Consider the following 22,353-nt stretch of genomic DNA (forward strand, 5'->3'; position numbering starts at 1 on the left):
TACATTAGATCTTTCTTGAATAAGTTCCTCCATTTCTTTTTGTTTTTCCTCTAACTTTCTGTGCCTCTATGGTACTGTTTTTATTACTATCTTTCTGTACTGTTAGTCCCTCTATTTCCTTTGTTAATATGAACTCTTTTGACCTAAATTGCTTTTGTTTTAAAGATGAGTATTGAATTGCATGGCCTCTAAAGGCACATTTAAAAGTGTCCAATACAATAAGGGAATCTGCTGTACCTATGTTATGTCAGTTATAAATTCTTCTGTCCTGGTTAAAAACAAGTTGTCATTCAATAGGCTTTGATTACATTTCCAATATCCTTGCCTACGTGGAAATTCTGTAAGAGTAATGTATATGCCAATTATTTGATGGTCCGACTACATTCTGTCCCCTATCAACACTTTTTAAACGTTTGGTGCCAGCGAGAATGACATATGACAAATAAAGTTGGATTTGATTTGATAAAAAAGTAGTCAAGACGACAAGCTTGATTGATCCTCTGAAATGTACAGTGCCTTTGGAAAGTATTCAGACCCCTTGACTTTTTCCACATTCTGTTAAGTTACAGCCTTATTCTAAAATTGATTAAATAAACAAAAATCCTCAGCAATCTACACACAATACCCCATAATGACAAAGTGAAAACAGGTTTTTATAAATGTTTGCAAATTTATACCCCCCCAAAAATCAGAACCTTTGCTATGAGACTCGAAATTGAACTCAGATGCATCCTGTTTCCATTGATCATCCTTGAGATGTTTCTATAACTTGATTGGAGTCCACCTGTGGTAAATTCAATTGATTGGACATGATTTGGAAAGGCACACACCTGTCTATATAAGGTCCCACAGTTGACAGTGCATGTCAGAGCAAAAACCAAGCCATGGGGTCGAAGGAATTGTCCGTAGAGCTCTGAGACAGGATTGTGTCGAGGCACAGATCTGAGGAAGGGTACCAAAAAATGTCTGCAGCATTGAAGGTCTCCAATAATACAATGGCCTCCATCATTCTTAAATGGATGAAGTTTGGAATCACCAAGACTCTTCCTAGAGCTGGCCGCCCGGCCAAACTGAGCAATCGGGGGAGAAGGGCCCAAGAACCCAATGGTCACTCCAGAGTTCCTCTGTGGAGATGGGAGAACCTTCCAGAAGGACAACCATCTCTGTAGCACTCCACCAATCAGGCCTTTATGGTAGAGTGGCCAGACGCAAGCCACTCCTCAGTAAAAGGCACATGACAGCCCGCTTGGAGTTTGCCAAAAGGCACCTAAAGCACTCTTCGACCATGAGAAACAAGATTCTCTGGTCTGATGAAACCAAGATTGAACTCTTTGGCCTGAATGCTAAGCGTCACGTCTGGAGGAAACCTGGCACCATCCCTACGGTGAAGCATGGTGGTGGCTGCATCATGCTGTGGGGATGTTTTTCAGCGGCAGGGACTGGGAAAGTAGTCAGGATCGAGGGAAAGATGAACGGAGCAAAGTACAGAGAGAGATCCTTGATGAAAACCTGTTCAGGACCTCACATTGGGGCGAAGGTTCACCTTCCAACAGGCAAATGACCCTAAGCACACAGCCAAGACAACGCAGGAGTGGCTTCGGGACAAGTCTCTGAATGTCATTTAGTGGCCCAGCCAGAGCCCGGACTTGAACCCGATCTAACATCTCTGGAGAGACCTGAAAATAGCTGTGCAGCGACGCTCCCCATCCAAACTGACAGAGCTTGAGAGGATCTGCAGAGAAGAGTGGGAGAAACTCTCCAGATACAGGTGTGCCAAGCTTGTAGCATCATACCCAAGAAGACTCAATGCTGTAATCGCTGCCAAAGGTGCTTCAACAAAGTTTCTGAGTGAAGGGTCTGAATACTTATGTAAATGTGATATTTCCGTTCTTATTTTTTTTTTTATTATATATATATATATATATAAAACAGTTTTTGCTTTATCATTATTGGGTATTGTGTGTAGATTGAAGAGGAAAATAAACAATTTAATCAATTTTAGAATAAGGCTGTAACGTAACAAAATGTGGAAAAAGTAAAGGGGTCTGAATACTTTCTGAAGGTACTGTATATCTTACTAGGTCAGGATATTTAAGCTTCCATATATCCACTAGTTCCAATAATATCCATGATATTCGTGATTTCCTTTACGGTCCATTGAGGTAAACTTTGTTTTCCTACTTTGTGGTTAACGTGTGAAACTAAATATTGCCACCACTCTGTCCTCCAACACATTGGCCCACTGGGACAACACACACGCATGCACACACACACGCAACCGTCCCCCCCCCCCACACACATCTAATGTACCAGCCACATTCATTTTTCATGGAAACCCAGTTTTTAGTTCTAGGCTGTTCTGAGCTGAGGAACCCAACACATTCCCTTCAGACTGTGTTTCTTTGATGTTTAGACTGACTTAGTAGCCTAGTGGAAACGCTGGCTGTTCCCAGTGACTTAGAGCTACGGAACACTACTCCTCTGAGTTTTCCATGACCCACTCCACATGCTAGTTAATCAAAGTGGCTGGAAGGGAACTTTCAAACATGGAGTCCAAGTGAGCTGTGAGCACATCCAAGAAGTCAGATACCGGTCAAACTGAGGATTGTTGCCATGTGTTGATGGCTTCGACCTGTGCTCATCTAAGGGAGGTGGTTCGGTGAACCACATTTGCATGATGAGTAACCTTGCCTGAGACCTGAAGACTTGTGTTATCTCCCCGAGCTAATGCCTAGGCTTTAGCTCAGCGGGTTAACACAGTATTAACTCACAGTATAAAGACAGTGTAAAGCAGCAATACACTGTCATACAAAAATGATGTCCTTGACATCTTCTTGACATCTGCTTTATTCAACTCACATAACCCTGAACATCTGGAATATCTGTCAAACAAAACACCAGTCCACCCTAACTGTAAGGTGACCAATGAATAATCTTACCTCTGACTCCCTGTGTGATTAATCTACCAGGGAATGACCCCTCTGATGTACTCCTGTGTGAGAGGGGATGAAGCCATGGTCCAGATGCTGCTGGACGCTGGAGCCGACATCAACAGTGAGGTCAGTGATGATGACAACACAATGTTGTGTAGAATGATTTGTGTGTAGCCTGATCCCAGATCTGTTTGTGCTGTCTTGCCAACTCATCTGGTCATTTTGATGTTGTGACAAGACAGCACAAATATATCTGGGATCAGGCTAATTTATGTGGTGTGAGACAAGAGAAAACCCAGGTTGTGTTGTCCCTCATCTGTCCCCACTCCTCCTCTCCTGTTGCCATGCTGTCTGTATAGTGTGTAAAAGGTCATTATTATGAGGCACGGGCCACCATACTGTTTACTATACAAAATATAATTAAACACAATTTACAATGTAATTACACAGATACAACTGTAAGCTCACCTTTTAGCTGTACCTTTGATACGAAGAATGATAAAGAGAACGTTAAATACTGTACTAATATTTTTGAGTCATTTCTCAAGGAGCCCCTGGTAAGCTTAGGGGGTTCTTTGGTTGTAGCCTACTTACATGTAATGGTGACCTATGCCCGTTGGTCCTAGCCTTGGCTAATCACCTCATGCATGTGTAACCCACCAGCCATCACGCCAGAGTTCATGTCAGCTATAATAGTGATAAACCCCAGAACAAAGTACTCAACACAACATCCCATGAGGCTGAAAACTCGTTATTTTGACAGCTCATTATCATGCTCATTATCATACTCATTATCATCGCAGTGAGGTCATAACTTTTTGTTAATGCAGCAATGATTCATCTCAATAAAGTTAAATGGAGCATGTGACTGATTTGATTGATTAGGAAGTTTGTTGCTTCCAGTTTTTCCAGTATTTCTGAAGCACACACACACCAGTCAAATAGATTAAACATTAATTAAAAATGTTACTTCTGCCTCTGTGTATCCTCAGAGTAATTAAGGAAAAGTTAATTAAAGTAAAGTAAATTTGAGGAAAGTAAATTAGAGAAAAGTTTGAAACGAGTCTCTTTGCTTCAGAGGCTCTGAGAGATTCTCGAGGGAATATGAGTTTGTGTGCTTCGTTCACGGGTCTCTGCTCACAGCCTCACATTCATGTGCTCCCAGTTGGTGTCTCAGCCCCTAACTGACTGTCTGCCTGAGAGGAGATGTTGTCTAGTTACTGAGGTCACCTTAGGTCAGCCTTGGACTCAGAGTCACGTCTATCCCTGCCAGACAGACCAGGGCTGGAACAGAGTGGAAAGTTTAAAGTATCAAAGAGGACTACAGGACTAAGCGGGACAAGACAGAACTAGACAGAACTAGACAGAACTAGACAGAACTAGATGGAATCTATTGAGTTGGTTAGAAACAAGTCAGGCTATTGTGTGCAGGATGTCCGCTTTTGCTAGTTACCTCAGGGTCGTATTCATTAGAGCAAGCAACAGACAACATTTTTGAAAGGTTTCCCAATGGAAAACAGAAATGAAAGTTTCTTATTGGACAAGTCCAAGTAAGCCTTCCTGTTTCAGTATGTTTTATTCTGTTTGGTGCCTAATGAATACGACCAAGCTCTCCTTTAGATTCCACCCTTTAGCTGCTTGTCTTTGCTGCATAGACTAGCATTTTAATGGCTTTATATCTCTCTCCCCTGAACCTCCCCAATGACTTCCCAGGTGCCAAACACAGTGCACAAGCACCCCTCAGTCAACCCCGAAACGCGTCTGGGGACACCACTCACTTTCGCCGTGTTACACGGACATGTCCCTGTCGTGCAGGTAGTGACGTCATCCTTTTTCACCTCACTGTGTTTTATGTCTGTTCACCTCTCATTGTGTCATGCAGGGTGGCGGTTAATTCAGGAAATTCAGAAAATTCAGGAAGTTAACAAAAAATAAAATAATTTGAAAAGCATTGAGAAAAATTGGAATTGGAAGTTTGGCTTACTTCCTGAATTGACTGAATTGAAATGGAATTGACCCCAATCCTGGTGTCATGGTTATTATTATCATGACTTGTAAATGGTAATAATAACGGCTAAAATGTGTTTTCTCCTTAATCCTAAGTATGTTGTCTCTATTGAATGTTATTGAATGCTGAGTGAACTGAGCTTGAAAACTCAATGGAAACTGGTTAAAATGGAAACACTCAATACATTTAGGAGTGTTTGTCCCATTTTATTGTCAGAGAAGTACGAGCTGATTCTCTACTTCCTCCTTTCAGTGTGCACGTGGCACACACTGCATTAACCTAGTGGAAACAGGACAATCTGTTTGTCCCCGTTGCTAATGGTTATCAAGCACAATGGACCAACATCGCAATGATTTTTCCACTGAACTGCTAGAACTAATTAGTTCTACATCTCAGATGAAAAGGTGTAGCAGCACTTTTTCCACAGCCTCATGGAGGGTTTTCTGGAAGGACATGGAAATCACATGGGCTGAAAGCAGAAAAACAGCATTTGTGGTTGAATAAATGCACATTTAGTTTTTGGGGTAGAACCCTCCCTAAGCTGCCTCACCCCTGCCCTCCATAGCTGCTCCTGGATGCCCGGGCAAACGTAGAGGGCTCCCTACAGGATGGCATGGAGAACTACACAGAGACCCCACTACAGCTGGCCTCCGCTGCAGGTACACTACTGGAATAGCAAGTTGCCTTTTTCTCTAGAAGATCTAGCATACACATGCACACACACACAGACACCTAGCAGGTATAGGCACACTAGCGGAGATGTTCACACATAAACACACACCTACAGCCTCATGCCCACATTCATGGATAGACACACACATGCACTCAACATCAGCAATAAACCACCTTCATACACACATTTTCAGCTCAACTTGACCCTCAACTAATGTATTTACCTCTTCCCCAGGTAACTTTGAGCTGGTCAGTTTGCTGTTGGAGAGAGGAGCAGACCCCATGGTGGGAACCGTGTATCGTAACGGCATCTCTACTGCCCCTCAGGGAGACATGAACTCCTACAGTCTAGCTGCAGCACACGGACACAGGTAACACTCACTACACTCACAACACACGACGTGAGTAAGAAACTATAGGTAGAGAGAAAACATCTCTCTCTCTCTCTCTCTCTCTCTCTCTCTCTCTCTCTCTCTCTCTCTCTCTCTCTCTCTCGCATGCGTACGTGCGAACACACACACCCCCCCTCCCACACACACACGTCACCATACATTTAACATCATCAATGCATTATCACTACATTATCACCACTATCACTACTATCACATATCTCTGTCTGCTATCCTCCCTGTAAAGGAACGTGTTCCGTAAGCTGCTGTCCCAGACAGAGAAGGGGAAAGGGGACGTGCTGTCTCTGGAGGAGATCCTTGCCGAGGGGACAGAGGAAGAGAGGGGCCTGGAGGAGAGGAACCCCTCCCAGCTGGACCTGGTCCGGACAGGCAAGGCCAAGCTCAAGGCCCTGAAAGAGGCCATGTACCACAGCTCTGAACACGGACACGTGGATATCACCATTGACATACGCAGCCTGGGTTAGTACATACTTTAGTAACACTTTATTGGGATAGTCCATCTACAGTATATAGAGTGCCTTGCAAAAGTATTCATCCCCTTTGGTGTTTTTCCTATTTTGTTGCATTACAACCTATAATTTAAATGGATTTTTATTTGGAGTTCATGTAATGGACATACACAAAATAGTCAAAATTGGTGAAATTATTTTTTAAATTATTTTTTTATTATAAATAATAAATAACGGAAAAGTGGTGCGTGCATATGTATTCACCCCCTTTGCTATGAAGCCCCTAAATAAGATCTGGTGCAATCAATTACCTTCAGAAGTCACATAATTAGTTAAATAAAGTCCACCTGTGTCAATCTAAGTGTCACATGATCTGTCACATGATCTCAGTATATATACACCTGTTCTGAAAGGCCCCAGAGTCTGCAACACCACTAAGCAAGGGGCACCACCAAGCAAGCGGCACCATGAAGACCAAGGAGCTCTCCAAACAGGTCAGGGACAAAGTTGTGAAGAAGTACAGATCAAGGTTGGGTTAAAAAAAAATATCTGAAACTTTGAACATCCCCGGAGCACCATTAAATCCATTATAAAAAATTTTAAAGAATATTGCACCAAAACAAACCTGCCAAGAGAGGGCCGCCCACCAAAACTCACAGACCAGGCAAGGAGGGCATTAATCAGAGAAGCAACAAAGAGACCAAAGATAACCCTGAAGGAACTGCAAAGCTCCACAGCGGAGATTGGAGGGCTTTATGGATTGGGCTTTATGGAAGAGTGGCCAGAAAAAAGCCATTGCTTAAAGAAAAAAATATGCAAACACGTTTGGTGTTCGCCAAAAGCCACGTGGGAGACTCCCTAAACATATGGAAGAAGGTACTCTGGTCAGATTAGACTAAAACTGAGTTTTTTGGCCATCAAGGAAAACGCTATGTCTGGCACAAACCCAACACCTCTCATCACCCCGAGAACACCATCCCCACAGTAAAGCATGGTGGTGGCAGCATCATGCTGTGGGGATGTTTTTCATCGGCAGGGACTGGGAAACTGGTCAGAATTGAAGGAATTATGGATGCCGCTAAATACAGGGAAATTCTTGAGGGAAACCTGTTTCAGTCTTCCAGAGATTTACATTTATTTGAGACTGGGACGGAGGTTCACCTTCCAGCAGGACAATGACCCTAAGCATACTGCTAAAGCAACACTCAAGTGGTTTAAGGGGAAACATTTAAATATCTTGGAATGGCCTAGTCAAAGCCCAGACCTCAATCCAATTGAAAATCTGTGGTATGACTTAAAGATTGCTGTACACCAGCGGAACCCATCGAACTTGAAGGAGATGGAGCAGTTTTTCCTTGAAAAATTGACAAAAATCCCAGTGGCTAGATGTGCCAAGCTTATAGAGACATACCCCAAGAGACTCGCAGCTGTAATTGCTGCAAAAGGTGGCACTACAAAGTATTGAATAGTTATGCACGCTCAAGTTTTCAGTTTTTTTGTCTTATTACTTGTTTGTTTCACAATAAAAAATATTTTGCATCTTCAAAGTGGTAGGCATGTTGTGTAAATCAAATTATACAAACCCCCCAAAAAATCCATTTTAATTCCCGGTTGTAAGGCAACAAAATAGGAAAAATGCCAAGTGGGGTGAATACTTTCGCAAGCCACTGTAGTATAGATCAGTGGTGACTGGTGGCACTTTAACTCAGAGGACAGGTTAATGGCTGGAATGGACTTAATGGATGGTATCAAACATATCAAACACATGGTTTCCATGCATTTGATACCATTCCATTTATTCCATTCCAGACATTACTATGAGCCGTCCTCCCATCACCAGCCTCCTCTGGTATAGAGGCTCAATAAACTAGATCAGATCAGTAACATGTCGAGTTGCCAACTGCATGTCTGTGGACTTGCAACAGGGAACGATATATAGACGTTCACCTCATCAACCATGGACTTAGTTTCAGGTCAACTGCATATTTGTAAACAACATGTACATTCTTTAGGTCTTCACAATGCAGTAATTACAGTATAGATCTGCGCAGCCTTTTGTCAGTATAATAGATATACATTCAGGTCTGACCCTATACATTTTAATCTAAGAGATCCATATAGCCGGGGTCATTCGTTTTTCATTCCAGTCAAATGAAGCTAACTGTGTTGTTGTTGTTGTTGGTCCAATGGAATGAAGGCCGGCTGTTTGTGTAACAACCTTGCGTTTTTTCCTTTTGTCTCCTCATTGCACTGAGCTCTGTTAGTGTGTTCTCACTTCAATCACCCACACATCACCCACATAAAGCCTGTATTATAGTTATTATAGTTTTATTGACAACATACATTACTGGCAATATTAACAATGGCAATCATTGTAGGCAGGCGGGAGGAGTTGGAAGCAGGCAGGAACATTCTAGCTAATGAAATGGCAGATTTACATGTGAACAACAGGCACAACTTCGATATAAAATGTTTTTTCTCAACGTTGGCGGGATGTCAAGTGTGTGTGTAGATGTAAACATCTCTGTGTGTGTATGTATCTCAGGAGTCCCCTGGACGCTGCACACCTGGCTGGAGTCTCTGCGGACGTGTTTCCTGCAGCACCGGAGACCACTGATCCAGGGGCTGCTCAAGGAGTTCAGCTGTATCGAGGAGGAGGAGTACACACAGGAGCTCATCACCCACGGACTGCCACTCTTGTTTCAGATCCTACGAGCCAGCAAGGTGACTGGATATCATGGCCTGTATTCAAAAAGTGTCTCAGACAATTGCTGATCTAGGATCAGGTCCCCTCTCTTATTCATTATAATGTTTAAGGCAACATTTATTTGGGCACATATCTAACTTTCTACATTCTGCTTTTTTCCGTATCCACATTGGGAAATTGGTTGCATTGGGAAATTGGTCACATAAAAAATAAACGTAGATGTAAGAGGAATTTCAGAGGGGAATGTGAAGCATGTTGCCAGATCCCAACACGCCATCGCTCTCCATCCCCTGTTCTTCTATACCTCCATATCTGTCTCCTTTTCTCTCCTGACAGTGAAGATAGCTTCACGGTCATACCCTTAAGAAGGAACCTATGGATCTTCTTATTTCCCTTTATATAAACATGGCCCACTCGCTTGGCTCAGTCTCCTCTGCGTTCCTATGAGCCCTGGTCAAAGGTAGTACACTAAAATAGGGAATAGGGTGCCATTTGGAACACAACCTATTTGTCTTATTGTGATTATATAATGCAGCCCTCAGCTCCACAATAACTGGCGGAACCCCCCAGGCCCAATCCATTTAAATTAGTGCATTGATTTATGATTTATGCCCTCCGCTTCTAAATTGTACCCATTCTTCAAACCCCACCCGTCTCTCTTTATCCCATCAAGATTCACTGCAGCATTAGATCCAACATAATATCTCAATAATATATTATAACAGTAGAATGCCTTTTCTTCTATATCAACTAACTTTTGGCCTGTCATGTAGTTGAGTTTGTGCATTATTGCTGAGAGGGAGCAGATGAACACACACATGTGCATGGGCACTCACACACACCCATGCACACCCACGCACACACATACATACACACACATACACACACATGCACATACACACACAGTTATGTGGACTCTCGTGGACACACACGGACACAAACACAGACGAACGTACAAACACACACACACACACACAGAGCCCCCGCCACACACCGCCCTCTCCTGTCCCATTCCAGCGGCTGCCCTTGTCCCTGTCAGGGTTGATCTATGGCGGAGGCAGTGATGCCATCTCTACGAGACGCCAGGGACCCCCGTCACTGTTTGTCCTGTCATATTCCCGCTAATAATGTGTGACTTCAAGGTAGAGAACGTTCATCTTCCTCTAGCCAGACTGTGTGTGTGTGTACCAGTCTATTCACACCTCCTTGCTTAACACACACACACACACACACACACACACACAAGGGCAGGCTGATGCACAACAGAGAGTAACACAGAGAAGATGTGTATGTTTTCCTGTTCAGGATGTGAAATGAGAAATGGGGACTTGTTCTATACAAGGGACTTGTTCTATACATGGGACTTGTTCTATACAAGGGACTTGTTCTATACATGGGACTTGTTCTATACAAGGGACTTGTTCTATACAGGGGACTTGTTCTATACAAGGGACTTGTTCTATACAGGGGACTTGTTCTTTACAGGGGACTTGTTCTATACAGGGGACTTGTTCTATACATGGGACTTGTTCTATACAAGGGACTTGTTCTATACATTGGACTTGTTCTATACATTGGACTTGTTCTATACAAGGGACTTGTTCTATACAGGGGACTTGTTCTATACAAGGGACTTGTTCTATACAGGGGACTTGTTCTGTACAAGGGACTTGTTCTATACAAGGGACTTGTTCTATACATGGGACTTGTTCTATACAAGGGACTTGTTCTATACAGCGCACCGGTCCCCTCCCTTCCCCCACATAGGCCCTAGAGCCACACACAGTTACTCAGACACACTCTCCGATAGGAGAGACCTATTTTGTCCCCAGAGAAGTCTCACGTCTCTCAAGCTGGTGTGGCACACAGTACATTATAGCAGCATCATAGTTACTGCAAAATGAGTGCTTTCTTCACTCCATCAACAAGTGTGGGTCTGTAACCCTGAGTCCTCTGTTGTCTGCAGATGTTATTTTCATCCTTCTGAAAGCATCACTAGATAATCTACTCACTGATTGACTGTGAACACCAGTGCTTGTTTAGTCAGCAGCCTTTGTGACTTGACCTACTGGAAAATGTGGAAGCGAATGTGGTAGGAGATATCTGGATCTGTCTTTATCTATATTGTATGTATGGAGTGTATAAAACCTGTCTGATATCTAACTCCCCTGAATACCTGCTCCCTATCTGTGATGTTCCAGAATGAGGTGATCAGCCAGCAGCTGTCACTGATCTTCACCCAGTGCTATGGGCCGTACCCCATCCCCAAACTCGCCGAGATCAAGAGGAAACAGACCTCACGCCTGGGTGAGCAGGAGAAGAAGGATTACGTCTTATTACTTAGTAGTAAAAGTTAGATTTCTGCTATGGAGCACTCCATACATAACACTGCACTGATTCACATCAGCATAGACAAATGTGCCATTTAGTGGCCAAAGATTGTAATAATAATAATATGCCATTTAGCAGACGCTTTTATCCAAAGCGACTTACAGTCATGTGTGCATACATTTTTTGTGTATGGGTGGTCCCGGGGATCGAACCCACTACCCTGGCGTTACAAGCGCCGTGCTCTACCAGCTGAGCTACAGAGGACCACAATAAACTAGACATTCAGAAGTGAGTTGCAATAAAATAGATGATGAATCTGTCTGCCTTCCAGACCCTCACTTCCTAAACAACAAGGAGATGTCAGATGTGACCTTCCTGGTGGAGGGGAAGCCGTTCTACGCCCACAAAGTCCTGCTCTTCACTGCCTCCGGCAGGTCAGAACACTGCTCTCTCACACATACATACACTGGTGGACATTTTAGTCATTTAGCAGACGCTCTTATCCAGAGTGATTTACAGGAGCAATTAGGGTTAAGTGCCTTGCTCAAGGGCACATCGACAGATTTTCCACCTAGTCGGCTCGGGGATTAGAACCAGCGACCTTTCAGTTACTGGCACAACGCGCTCCTAACCACTAAGCTACCTGCCGCCCCAGATTAAGCCTAGTCCTGGACTAAAACACACTTTCAATGGAGATTCTCCATTCAGGATTTCTAATCTAGGATGGTCTTTAACTGCATCTGGGCATATTCCTACGTTGCCCCCTACTAGGGACTTGTGTAGATCTGAAATGATTGGATAAGGGTAAGAAATATGGTATAAATTCCACCTAAACTATCTGATGGCAAGTGAGGCCAACTACCCTTACATAACTCCTTGACCCCAACTACCTTTACATAACTCCTGTTCCCAACTACCCTTACATAACTCCTGTTCCCAACTACCCTTACATAACTCCTGTCCCCAACTACCCTTACATAATTCCTGTCCCCAACTACCCTTACATAACTCCTGTTCCCAACTACCCTTACATAACTCCTGTTCCCAACTACCCTTACATAATTCCTGTCACCAACTACCCTTACATAACTCCTGTTCCCAACTACCCTTACATAATGCCTGTCCCCAACTACCCTTACATAACTCCTATCCCCAAATACCCTTACATAACCCCTATCCCCAACTACCCTTACATAACTCCTGTCTCCAACTACCCTTACATAACTCCTATCCCCAACCACCCTTACATAACTCCTGTTCCCAACTACCCTTACATAACTCCTGTCCCCAACTACCCTTACATAACTCCTGTCCCCAACTACCCTTACATAACTCCTGTCCCCAACTACCCATACATAACTCCTGTCCCCAACTACCCTTACATAACTCCTGTCCAGAGGACACGCTCCTAGTGGCCGGGGAATTTAATGCAGGGAAACGTACATCCGTTTTACCTAATTTCTACCAGCATGTTAAATGTGCAATCAGAGGAAAAAAAACTCTACACCACCTTTACTCCACATACAGAGACGCGTACAAAGCTCTCCCTCACCATCCATTTGGCAAATCTGACCATAACTCTATCCTCCTGATTCCTGCTTACAAGCAAAACTAAAGCAGGAAGCACCGGTGACTCGGTCAATAAAGTGGTCAGATGACGCAGATGCTAAGCTACAGGACTGTTTTGCTAGCACAGACTGGAATATGTTCCGGGATTCTTCCGAAGGCATTGAGGAGTACACCACATCAGTCACTGGTTTCATCAATAAGTGCATCGATGTGCACAGTACGTATATACCCCAACCAGAAGCCATGGATTACAGGCAACATCTGCACTGAGCTAAACGGGAGAGCTGCCGCTTTCAAGGAGCGGGACTCTAACCTGGACGCTTATAAGAAATCCCGCTATGCCCTCCGACGAACCATCAAACAGGCAAAGCGTCAATACAGGACTAAGATTGAATCATACTACATTTTTTAATTTTTTTGTCATTTAGCATACACTCTTATCCAGAGCGACTTACAGGAGAAATTAGGGTTAAGTGCCTTGCTCAAGGGCACATCGACAGATTTTTCTCCTAGTCGGCTTGGGGATTAGAACCAGCGACCTTTCGGTTACTGGCACTACGCTCTTAACCACTAAGCTACCTGCCGCCCTACACCTGCCGTACTACACTGGCTCTGACGCTCGTCGGATGTGGCATGGCTTGCAAACTATTACAGACTACAAAGGGAAGCACAGCCACGAGCTGCCCAGTGACACGAGCCTACCAGACGAGCTAAATTACTTCTATGCTCGCTTCAAGGCAAGCAACACTGAAGCATGCATGAGCGCATCAGCTGTTCCGGACGACTGTGTGATCACGCTTTCCGTAGCCAATGTAAGTAAGACAGGTCAACATTCACAAGGCCGCAGGGCCAGACGGATTACCAGGAAATGTACTCCGAGCATGCGCTGACCAACTGGCAAGTGTCTTCATTTACATTTTCAACCTGTCCCTGACTGAGTTTGTAATACCAACATGTTTCAGGCAGACCACCACCAGGCTGGTCATGGCTCACATCAACACCATTATAATTTTTTTTATTTTCTTTGTCATTTAGCAGACGCTTTTATCCAGAGCGACTTACAGTTAGTGAGTGCATACATTTTTTCATACTGGCCCCCCGTGGGAAACGATTTCCACAACCCTGGCGTTGCAAGCGCCATGCTCTACCAACTGAGCTACACCAACTGAGAAACCCTAGACCCACTCCAATTTGCATACCGCCCCAACAGATCAACAGATGACCCAATCTCTATTGCACTCCACACTGCCCTTTCCCACCTGGACAAAAGGAACACCTATGTGAGAATGCTATTCATTGACTACAGCTCAGCGTTCAACACCATAGTGCCCTCAAAGCTCATCACTAAGCTAAGGACCCTGGGACTAAACACCTCCCTCTGCAACTGGATCCTGGACTTCCTGACGGGCCGCCCCCAGGTGGTAAGGGTAGGTAACAACACATCTGCCACGCTGATCCTCAACACGGGGGTCCCTCAGGGGTGCGTGCTCAGTCCCCTCCTGTACTCCCTGTTCACCCATGACTGCATGGCCAGGCACGACTCCAACACCATCATTAAGTTTGCCGACGGCACAACAGTGGTAGGCCTGATCACCGATAACGATGAGTAAGCCTATAGGGAGGAGGTCAGAGACCTGGCCGTGTGGTGCTATGATAACAACCTCTCCCTCAACGTGATCAAGACAAAGGAGATGATTGTGGACTACAGGAAAAATAGGACAGAGCACGCCCCCATTCTCATCGACGGGGCTGTAGTGGAGCAGGTTGAGAGCTTCAAGTTCCTTGGTGTCCACATCACCAACAAACTATCATGGTCCAAACACACCAAGACAGTTGTGAAGAAGGCACGAGAAAGCCTATTCCCCCTCAGGAGATTGCAAAGATTTGGCATTGGTCCTCAGATCCTCAAAAAGTTATACAGCTGTACAATCGAGAGCATCCTGACTGGTTACATCACTGCCTGGTATGGCAACTGCTCGGCCTCCGACCGCAAGGCACTACAGAGGGTAGTGCGTACGGCCCAGTACATCACTGGGGCCAAGCTTCCTGCCATCCAGGACCTCTATACCAGGCGGTGTCAGAGGAAGGCCCTAAAAATTGTCAAAGACTCCAGCCACCCTAGTCATTGACTTTTCTCTCTGCTACCGCACGGCAAGTGGTACCGGAGTGCCAAGTCTAGGTCCAAAAGGCTTCTTAACAGCTTCTACCCCCAAGCCATAAGACTCCTGAACAGCTAATGAAATGGCTACCCGGACTACCCGGACTATTTGCATTGTCCCCCCCTTTTACACTCTGTTTGTTATCTATGCATAGTCACTTTAACTCTACCTACATGTACATATATTACCTCAATTACCTCGACTAACCAGTGCCCCCGCACATTTACTCTGTACTGGTACCCCCTGTATATAGCCTGGCTACTGTTATTTTACTGCTGCTGATTATTTGATATTTTTATTTTTTAGTTATCTATTTTTTACTTAACACTTATTTTCTTAAAACTGCATTGTTGGTTAAGGGCTTGTAAGTAAGCATTTCACTGTAAGGTCTACACCTCTTGTATTCGGCGCATGTGACAAATACAATTTGATTTGATTTGATGTGCGGCAGGACCAAATCGGAGAGATAGATAGGAGCAAGTCCAAGCAATGCTTTGTAGGTTAGCAGTAAAACCTTGAAATCAGCCCAAGCCTTAACAGGAAGCCAGTGTAGAGTAATATGATCGACATTTTGGGTTGTAGTCAAGCTCTAGCAGCTGTATTTCGCACTAACTGAAGTTTATTTAGTGATTTATCCGGGTAGCCGGAGAGTAGAGCAATGCAGTAGTCTAATCTAGAAGTGACAAAAGCATGGATTAGCTTTTCTGCATAATTTTTGGACAAAAGGTTTCAGATTTTTGCAACATTACGAAGATGGAAAAAAGCTGCCCTTGAAATATTCGAACTATGTTCGTCAAAAGAGAGATCAGGGTTCAGAGTAACGCCGAGGTCCTTCACAGTTTTATTTGAGACAACTGTACAACCATCAAGATTGATTGTCAGATCAAACAGCAGATCTCTTTGTTTATTGGGACCTAGAACTAGCATCTCTGTTTTGTCTGAGTTTTAAAGTAATACATGTTCCGCCATCCACCTCCTTATGTCTGAAACACAGACTTCCAGGGTAGGCAATTTTGGCGCTTCACCACGTTTCATCGAAATGTACAGCTGTGTGTCGTCCGCATAGCAGTGAAAGTTGACATTGTGTTTCCGAATGACGTCACCAAAAGGTAGAATATATAGTGAAAACAATAGTGGTCCTAAAACGGAACCTTGAGGAACGCCGAAACTTACCATTAATTTATCAGAAGACAAATCTCCAACTACCCTTACATAACTAGTTAGCGATTGCACATTGGCTACACAATGATGAAACATATGACTAACTGCAGAAAGGTGTGGAGACTGTGTCCATATTTGCTGTGCGTTGATACATAATGCCATTTTCTCTGGCCCTTGGTACCCTAAGAATACTCTCACTTCAGAGTCTGTCACATGGCATTGAGGATGACTGGCCACACAATGAGTGAGGGCTTGTCACAAGATGGTGGATGTCCTTAACAAGTCTTTGTTGACGTGTTCTGTAGAGAGGTGGTGTGTGTCAAGGGCCTTGTAAAAACCAGTTTAAATGGATATGAACCATTACCTTCTCTGTACCGTAAAATACGTTGTATGACAGTGATTACGGTGTTCATTGGTAGAGTGTAAAGACCGTAAGTGAAAAGATGAAGGTTAAATCAAGGTTTATTACGGTGATTTTAACCGTGGACAATTTTCTAATTCCTCATGTTCTCTATCTCTTTTTTATTCTCTCTCTGTCTTTCTTTCTCTCTGCTTAAGGTTTAAGTCTCTACTGGCGAACAGACCAGCTGCTGAAAACACATGTATTGAAATCAGCCACGTCAAATACAACATATTCCTGGTGCGTTCATAGAGAAAACAACTATTCTGTTAACTTAGACATATGTTTTTCCCTTGCAATCTAATCAAATCTATACATGAATCAGACAACGGTGTGATAAATTCTCAAAGGGAATGTTCATACAAAAAAATACCCAGATTCTTTCCCATGAGAGTGTAAATCCATTGGTAGGTTTGTTGTGTTTTGTGAACGTTGTGTAAATGTCAGTTCATCTGTACTGTTACAGCTGGTGATGCAATACCTCTACTGTGGTGGGACAGAGCATCTGCACATCAGAAACACAGAGGTTATGGAGGTAAGACTGTTAGTCCATTTGCCACGTTGTCAGTCGAGTCATGTTTTCTAAGATGCAATAAGACTTGGACCAATATAAATAGATGCATCAGTGTACATACCAAGACAATTTAGATACTTCCTGATACAAGAGGGTGTGCAGTACCAGTTAGTGAGGAGCAGTATTACAGTCCAACAACATGTCATACTTAACCATAATAGGGTCATTTTACTAGCCTGGTGACTGGTCCGAGAGCTGTGTCATTGTGACCATACAGTAGGATAAGGCAGCCTAAACAGATCTGGTGCCAGGCTGTAATTATCCTCTTTTCTGGTGTGTGTAGCTGCTGTCAGCGGCCAAGTTCTTCCAGCTCGAGGCGCTGCAGAGGCACTGTGAGATTATCTGCTCTAAGAACATCAACACAGAAACCTGTGTGGAGATCTACAGCCACACCAAGGTGAGTTAAGAATGTGTGTATACAGTTGAAGTCGGAAGTTTACATACACCTTAGCTAAATACATTTAAACTCAGTTTTTCACAATTCCTGACATTTAATCATAGTAGAAATTCCCTGTTTTAGGTCAGTTAGGATCACCACTTTATTTTAAGAATGTGAAATGTCAGAATAATAGTAGAGATAATTATTTATTTCAGCTTTTATTTATTTCAGCACATTCCCAGTGGGTCAGAAGTTTACATACACTAAATTAGTATTTGGTAGCATTGCCTTTAAATTGTTTAACTTGGGTCAAACGTTTCGGGTAGCCTTCCACAAGCTTCCCACAATAAATTGGGTTAATTTTGGCCCATTCCTCCTGACAGAGCTGGTGTAACTGAGTCAGGTTTGTAGGCCTCCTTGCTCTCACACGCTTTTTCAGTTCTGCCCACAAATGTTCTATAGGATTGAGGTCAGGGCTTTGTGATGGCCACTCCAATACCTTAACTTTGTTGTCCTTAAGCCATTTTGCCACAACTTTGGAAGTATGCTTGGGGTCATTGTCCATTTGGAAGACCCATTTGCGACCAATCTTTAACTTCTTGAGACGTTGCTTCAATATATCCACATAATTTTCCTACCTCATGATGCCATCTATTTTGTGAAGTGCACCAGTCCCTCCTGCAGCAAAGCACCCCCACAGCATGATGCTGCCACCCCCGTGCTTCACGGTTGGGATGGTGTTCTTCGGCTTGTAAGGTCCCCCTTTTTCCTCCAAACATAACGATGGTCATTATGGCCAAACAGTTCTATTTTTGTTTCATCAGACCAGAGGACATTTCTCCAAAAAGTACGATCTTTGTCCCCATGTGCAGTTGCAAACCGTAGTCTGGCTTTTTTATGGCGGTTTTGGAGCAGTGGCTTCTTCCTTGCTGAGCGGCCTTTCAGGTTATGTCGATATAGGACTTGTTTTACTGTGGATATAGATACTTTTGTACCTGTTTCCTCCAGCATCTTCACAAGGTCCTTTGCTGTTGTTCTGGGATTGATTTGCACTTTTCACACCAAAGTACGTTCATCTCTAGGAGACAGAACGCGTCGCCTTCCTGAGCGGTATGACGGCTGTGTGGTCCCATGGTGTTTATACTTGCGTAGTATTGTTTGTACAGATGAACGTGGTACCTTCAGGCATTTGGAAATTGCTCCCAAGGATGAACCAGACTTGTGGAGGTCTACAATTTTTGGGCTGATTTCTTTTGATTTTCCCATGATGTCAAGCAAAGAGGCACTGAGTTTGAAGGTAGGCCTGAAATACATCCACAGGTACACCTCCAATTGACTCAAATGATGTCAGTTAACCTATCAGAAGCTTCTAAACCCATGACATCATTTTCTGGAATTTTCCAAGCTGTTTAAAGGCACAGTCAACTTAGTTTATGTAAACTTCTGACCCACTGGAATTGTGATACAGTGAATTATAAGTGGAATAATCTGTCTGTAAACGATTGTTGGAAAAATTACTTGTGTCATGCACAAAGTAGATGTCCTAACAGACTTGCCAAAACTATAGTTTGTTAACAAGACATTTGTGGAGTGGTTGAAAAACGAGTTTTAATGACTCCAACCTAAGTGTATGTAAACTTCCGACTTCAACTGTATGTGTGTGGGTGGGTGTGGGGGTCTGCTTGTGTTTTACATTTACATTTACATTTATATCATTTAGCAGACACTCTTATCCAGAGCGACTTACACATTGGTGCATTCAACTTATGATAGCCAGTGGGACAACCACTTTTTATTTATTTAATTTTTTTATGGGGGGGTGGGGGGGGGTAGAAGGATTACTTTATACTATTCCAGGTATTCCTTAAAGAGGTAGGGTATGTCTACTCTCTATTCATGCACGTGTGTATGAGGCCATAGGTGTGCGTTTGTGTGTGTGTGATCACGTGTAAACATATTTGCCTGTGCTTGCCTTCCTGCTAGGTGTCTGTGCCATTTGCAGTATGCACTGAAGGCATGCATGCAAATAAATAAAACATGTTTGATACACAGATTCTTAAGTAGGTGTCTCCATAATGAGTTTGTGCAGCACTGATGAGGGCATAGAAGCCGAAACATATGCTCCTTTTTTTTGTTTTTATAGCACCTTGCACTTTAACCTTTTGTACTCTTTCGAGCATGGATTAAATTAAGTATATTATTTTTGCATCTCTGCTTCCTTGGGTTATTCCTTTGTCATGGTTTGAGTGTGAGTACCTTTTGAACTCTACTGATACACAGATTCCCTACGCAGTGTGTGTGCGTGCTTGCTCGCGTGCGTGTGTGAACAAAAATGTATAGGTTTGGCATCCATCTCAAGCTAGACAACACTCATCTGTTCTCAAACCTTCTGCTCCATCAGTTCCTGGATGTCCCAGATTTGGCTGTCTACATTGAGGGCTACTTCCTGAAAAACATGGTGGTGCTGATCGAGCTGGAGCCCTTCAAAACACTGCTGTACGACACGCCCCCAGACAGTCCCTCCACCGATGTACTCCTGGACCTGGAGAAGACCCTAGGCATCCGCATCCAGTCCATCCACCTGTCCTCCTCCAAGGGCTCCATCGTCTGATTGGTTGATTGATTGAGCTGCTACTGGGACTGGAACTGTCTGTCACCATTGACCCCAGTTCAACACAAACTGTACTGAACCACACTCGACAGTGACACTGTTAAATTGCTTGCTGTGCTGACACACCATTGCCATTCTCCTGCAGCCTACTGAGCTTTGGTCTGAGCACTTAGGCAAAGTGGACAGCGCTGGAACCCCAGAAATTGTGAAAAGGAGATTTTTGTAGAGCTGTAGTAAAGCTGACTGATCACGACAATAGTGGGACTATATCACTGAGATGCAGTGAGGAGAGTGTGTGTGTATGTCTGGGATCATTCGTAAAGCCCCAGTCAACATGAATTAGCTCCTTGACATTAGTCTCCAGACTGCAGTCAGACCTGCCATTGTTCACTTGTCTAGTGGACAGAATCATTGTTGGTACTTTTCTCAGCATGGTTCTGCAATTCTACATAGCTTTATAGTATATTTATAACTGGGCCTAGCCAAACTTAACATAAGAGCAGACCTGAGTTCAGTATTATTTGAAATAAAATACTTTTAGCATTTGCTCTAGTCTGCCCGGGGTGTCAGATTGGAGTTTGCCCTTTTGCGACTATTCTATTGGTTCCATTGTGCCAGGCAAGCTCAATCACGCCTATTTAAAGTATTTCAAATTATTTCAAATAGTATTTCAACCCTGGTCTGCTACATGTAAGAGTGATATGTGGATATACTGTATGTCATGTGGTAGTATGTTTTAAGGGAGTCATGCAAAGGAGAGAGGTATTGGGAAATTATTCAAGCTACATTTGGGAAAGCTGGAAAGCTGGAAAACATATTTCCTTCCTTCATCCTCTGTTAGAACTGTGTAAATATTGTGAATAAAACACAGAGCTATGGCTCCTCTTGTAAGTTAATGTATATATCCTACAGATGTTTCTTCTTCTCATGTGTCTCACCATTGGATATTGCTTTATAAAATGCTGTTCTTTTCAATGTGTTACTGTTCTGTATGTTTCAAGTTGCATGTCATGAGAATGACTGTTTTGCTTGTGTTCAGTTTGGTTTAAGAGTGGCATCAGACTTTAAGGGAGGGAGTGGGAGGGGTAGAGGAGCGATATTGTCAGCATGTGTCTCTAAATGTGTAGTAGTGTACTGGTGTCTTCATTTCAGGAGAGAACGGCTATGGGCCTGGGCCTGTATTCAAAAAGCGTCTCTAGAATCAGGTCCCCGGTCTGTATAATCGTATTAATAATGATCTAAAAGGATCAAACTGATCCAGCACACCTACTCTGAGACACTTTATGGATAGGGGCCTGGTTCAAAAGATGATCAGGGTCTATCCTAAACCGGGGAAGCGTCATCTGTTGTGTTTTCCAGACATTGTGAAACTACATGTAAATGTGTGACTTAATATCCGTTTCCTCTAGAAAGATTAATATAAAGAATGATATGAATCCTCTCTAGATATCAACTGGTACAATTCTTGTCTCGAACAACAATCTCAACGATTTTTCCACTGTGAAACCTTAGTAAATGGTCTCCAGTTGTTGTTGGAACCTATGGATTTACCCTCTGGTGTTCTGTCATTAGCTGGATCCCTCATGGCGGAAGGTTTGTGAGTGGTCATGTGATATCATCACACAACCACACACTTCACAAGCTGTACTACATAGAATAAATGAGCTTTAGGTTGTATCCCAATTCTCCACCTTTCTCCCAAAGTGTGCACTTGCACACTTCCAGTCATGGATTTCACAGTGGTGGAAACTCCCTCCAGCCAATTCTTACACCAATCCAATTGTTTTAAATCCATGACAGGGAGAGTGCAAGTGCGGTTGGAAAATCAGGGAGAAGGTTGGAAAATCGGGATGTAGCCTTAGACTACAATCCTGACAACTTTGTCTTGCTGTTAGGGAAAGGGGAATACCTAGTCATTTGTACAACTGAATGCATTAAACTAAAATGTGTCTTCTGCATTTAACCTCTGAATTAGAGAGGTGCAGGGGGC

General features: G+C 43.4%; 1 protein-coding gene across 2 annotated transcripts in view; it reads left to right on the top strand.

Moving 5' to 3' along the window:
- The window catches only part of LOC121532269 (ankyrin repeat and BTB/POZ domain-containing protein BTBD11-B-like), a 112,694-nt gene extending 90,882 nt beyond the window's left edge, over window positions 1-21,812 (top strand). Inside the window, exons 6-17 of one of the 2 annotated variants that reach the window (XM_041838115.2) lie at window positions 2,970-3,059; window positions 4,647-4,748; window positions 5,507-5,600; window positions 5,849-5,984; window positions 6,250-6,482; window positions 9,018-9,196; window positions 11,381-11,486; window positions 11,842-11,944; window positions 16,958-17,039; window positions 17,266-17,334; window positions 17,657-17,770; window positions 20,154-21,812. In XM_041838115.2, the coding sequence (XP_041694049.2) occupies window positions 2,970-3,059; window positions 4,647-4,748; window positions 5,507-5,600; window positions 5,849-5,984; window positions 6,250-6,482; window positions 9,018-9,196; window positions 11,381-11,486; window positions 11,842-11,944; window positions 16,958-17,039; window positions 17,266-17,334; window positions 17,657-17,770; window positions 20,154-20,363 (1,518 nt within the window). In that variant the 3' untranslated portion in view covers window positions 20,364-21,812. The remainder of the gene's footprint in view (window positions 1-2,969; window positions 3,060-4,646; window positions 4,749-5,506; window positions 5,601-5,848; window positions 5,985-6,249; window positions 6,483-9,017; window positions 9,197-11,380; window positions 11,487-11,841; window positions 11,945-16,957; window positions 17,040-17,265; window positions 17,335-17,656; window positions 17,771-20,153) is intronic. The other variant, XM_041838116.2, reaches the window with a different exon arrangement.
- The last annotated feature ends 541 nt before the right edge of the window (window positions 21,813-22,353 follow it).

The sequence above is a fragment of the Coregonus clupeaformis genome, chromosome 19 (assembly GCF_020615455.1).
Source record: "Coregonus clupeaformis isolate EN_2021a chromosome 19, ASM2061545v1, whole genome shotgun sequence".
Lineage (NCBI taxonomy): Eukaryota > Metazoa > Chordata > Actinopteri > Salmoniformes > Salmonidae > Coregonus > Coregonus clupeaformis.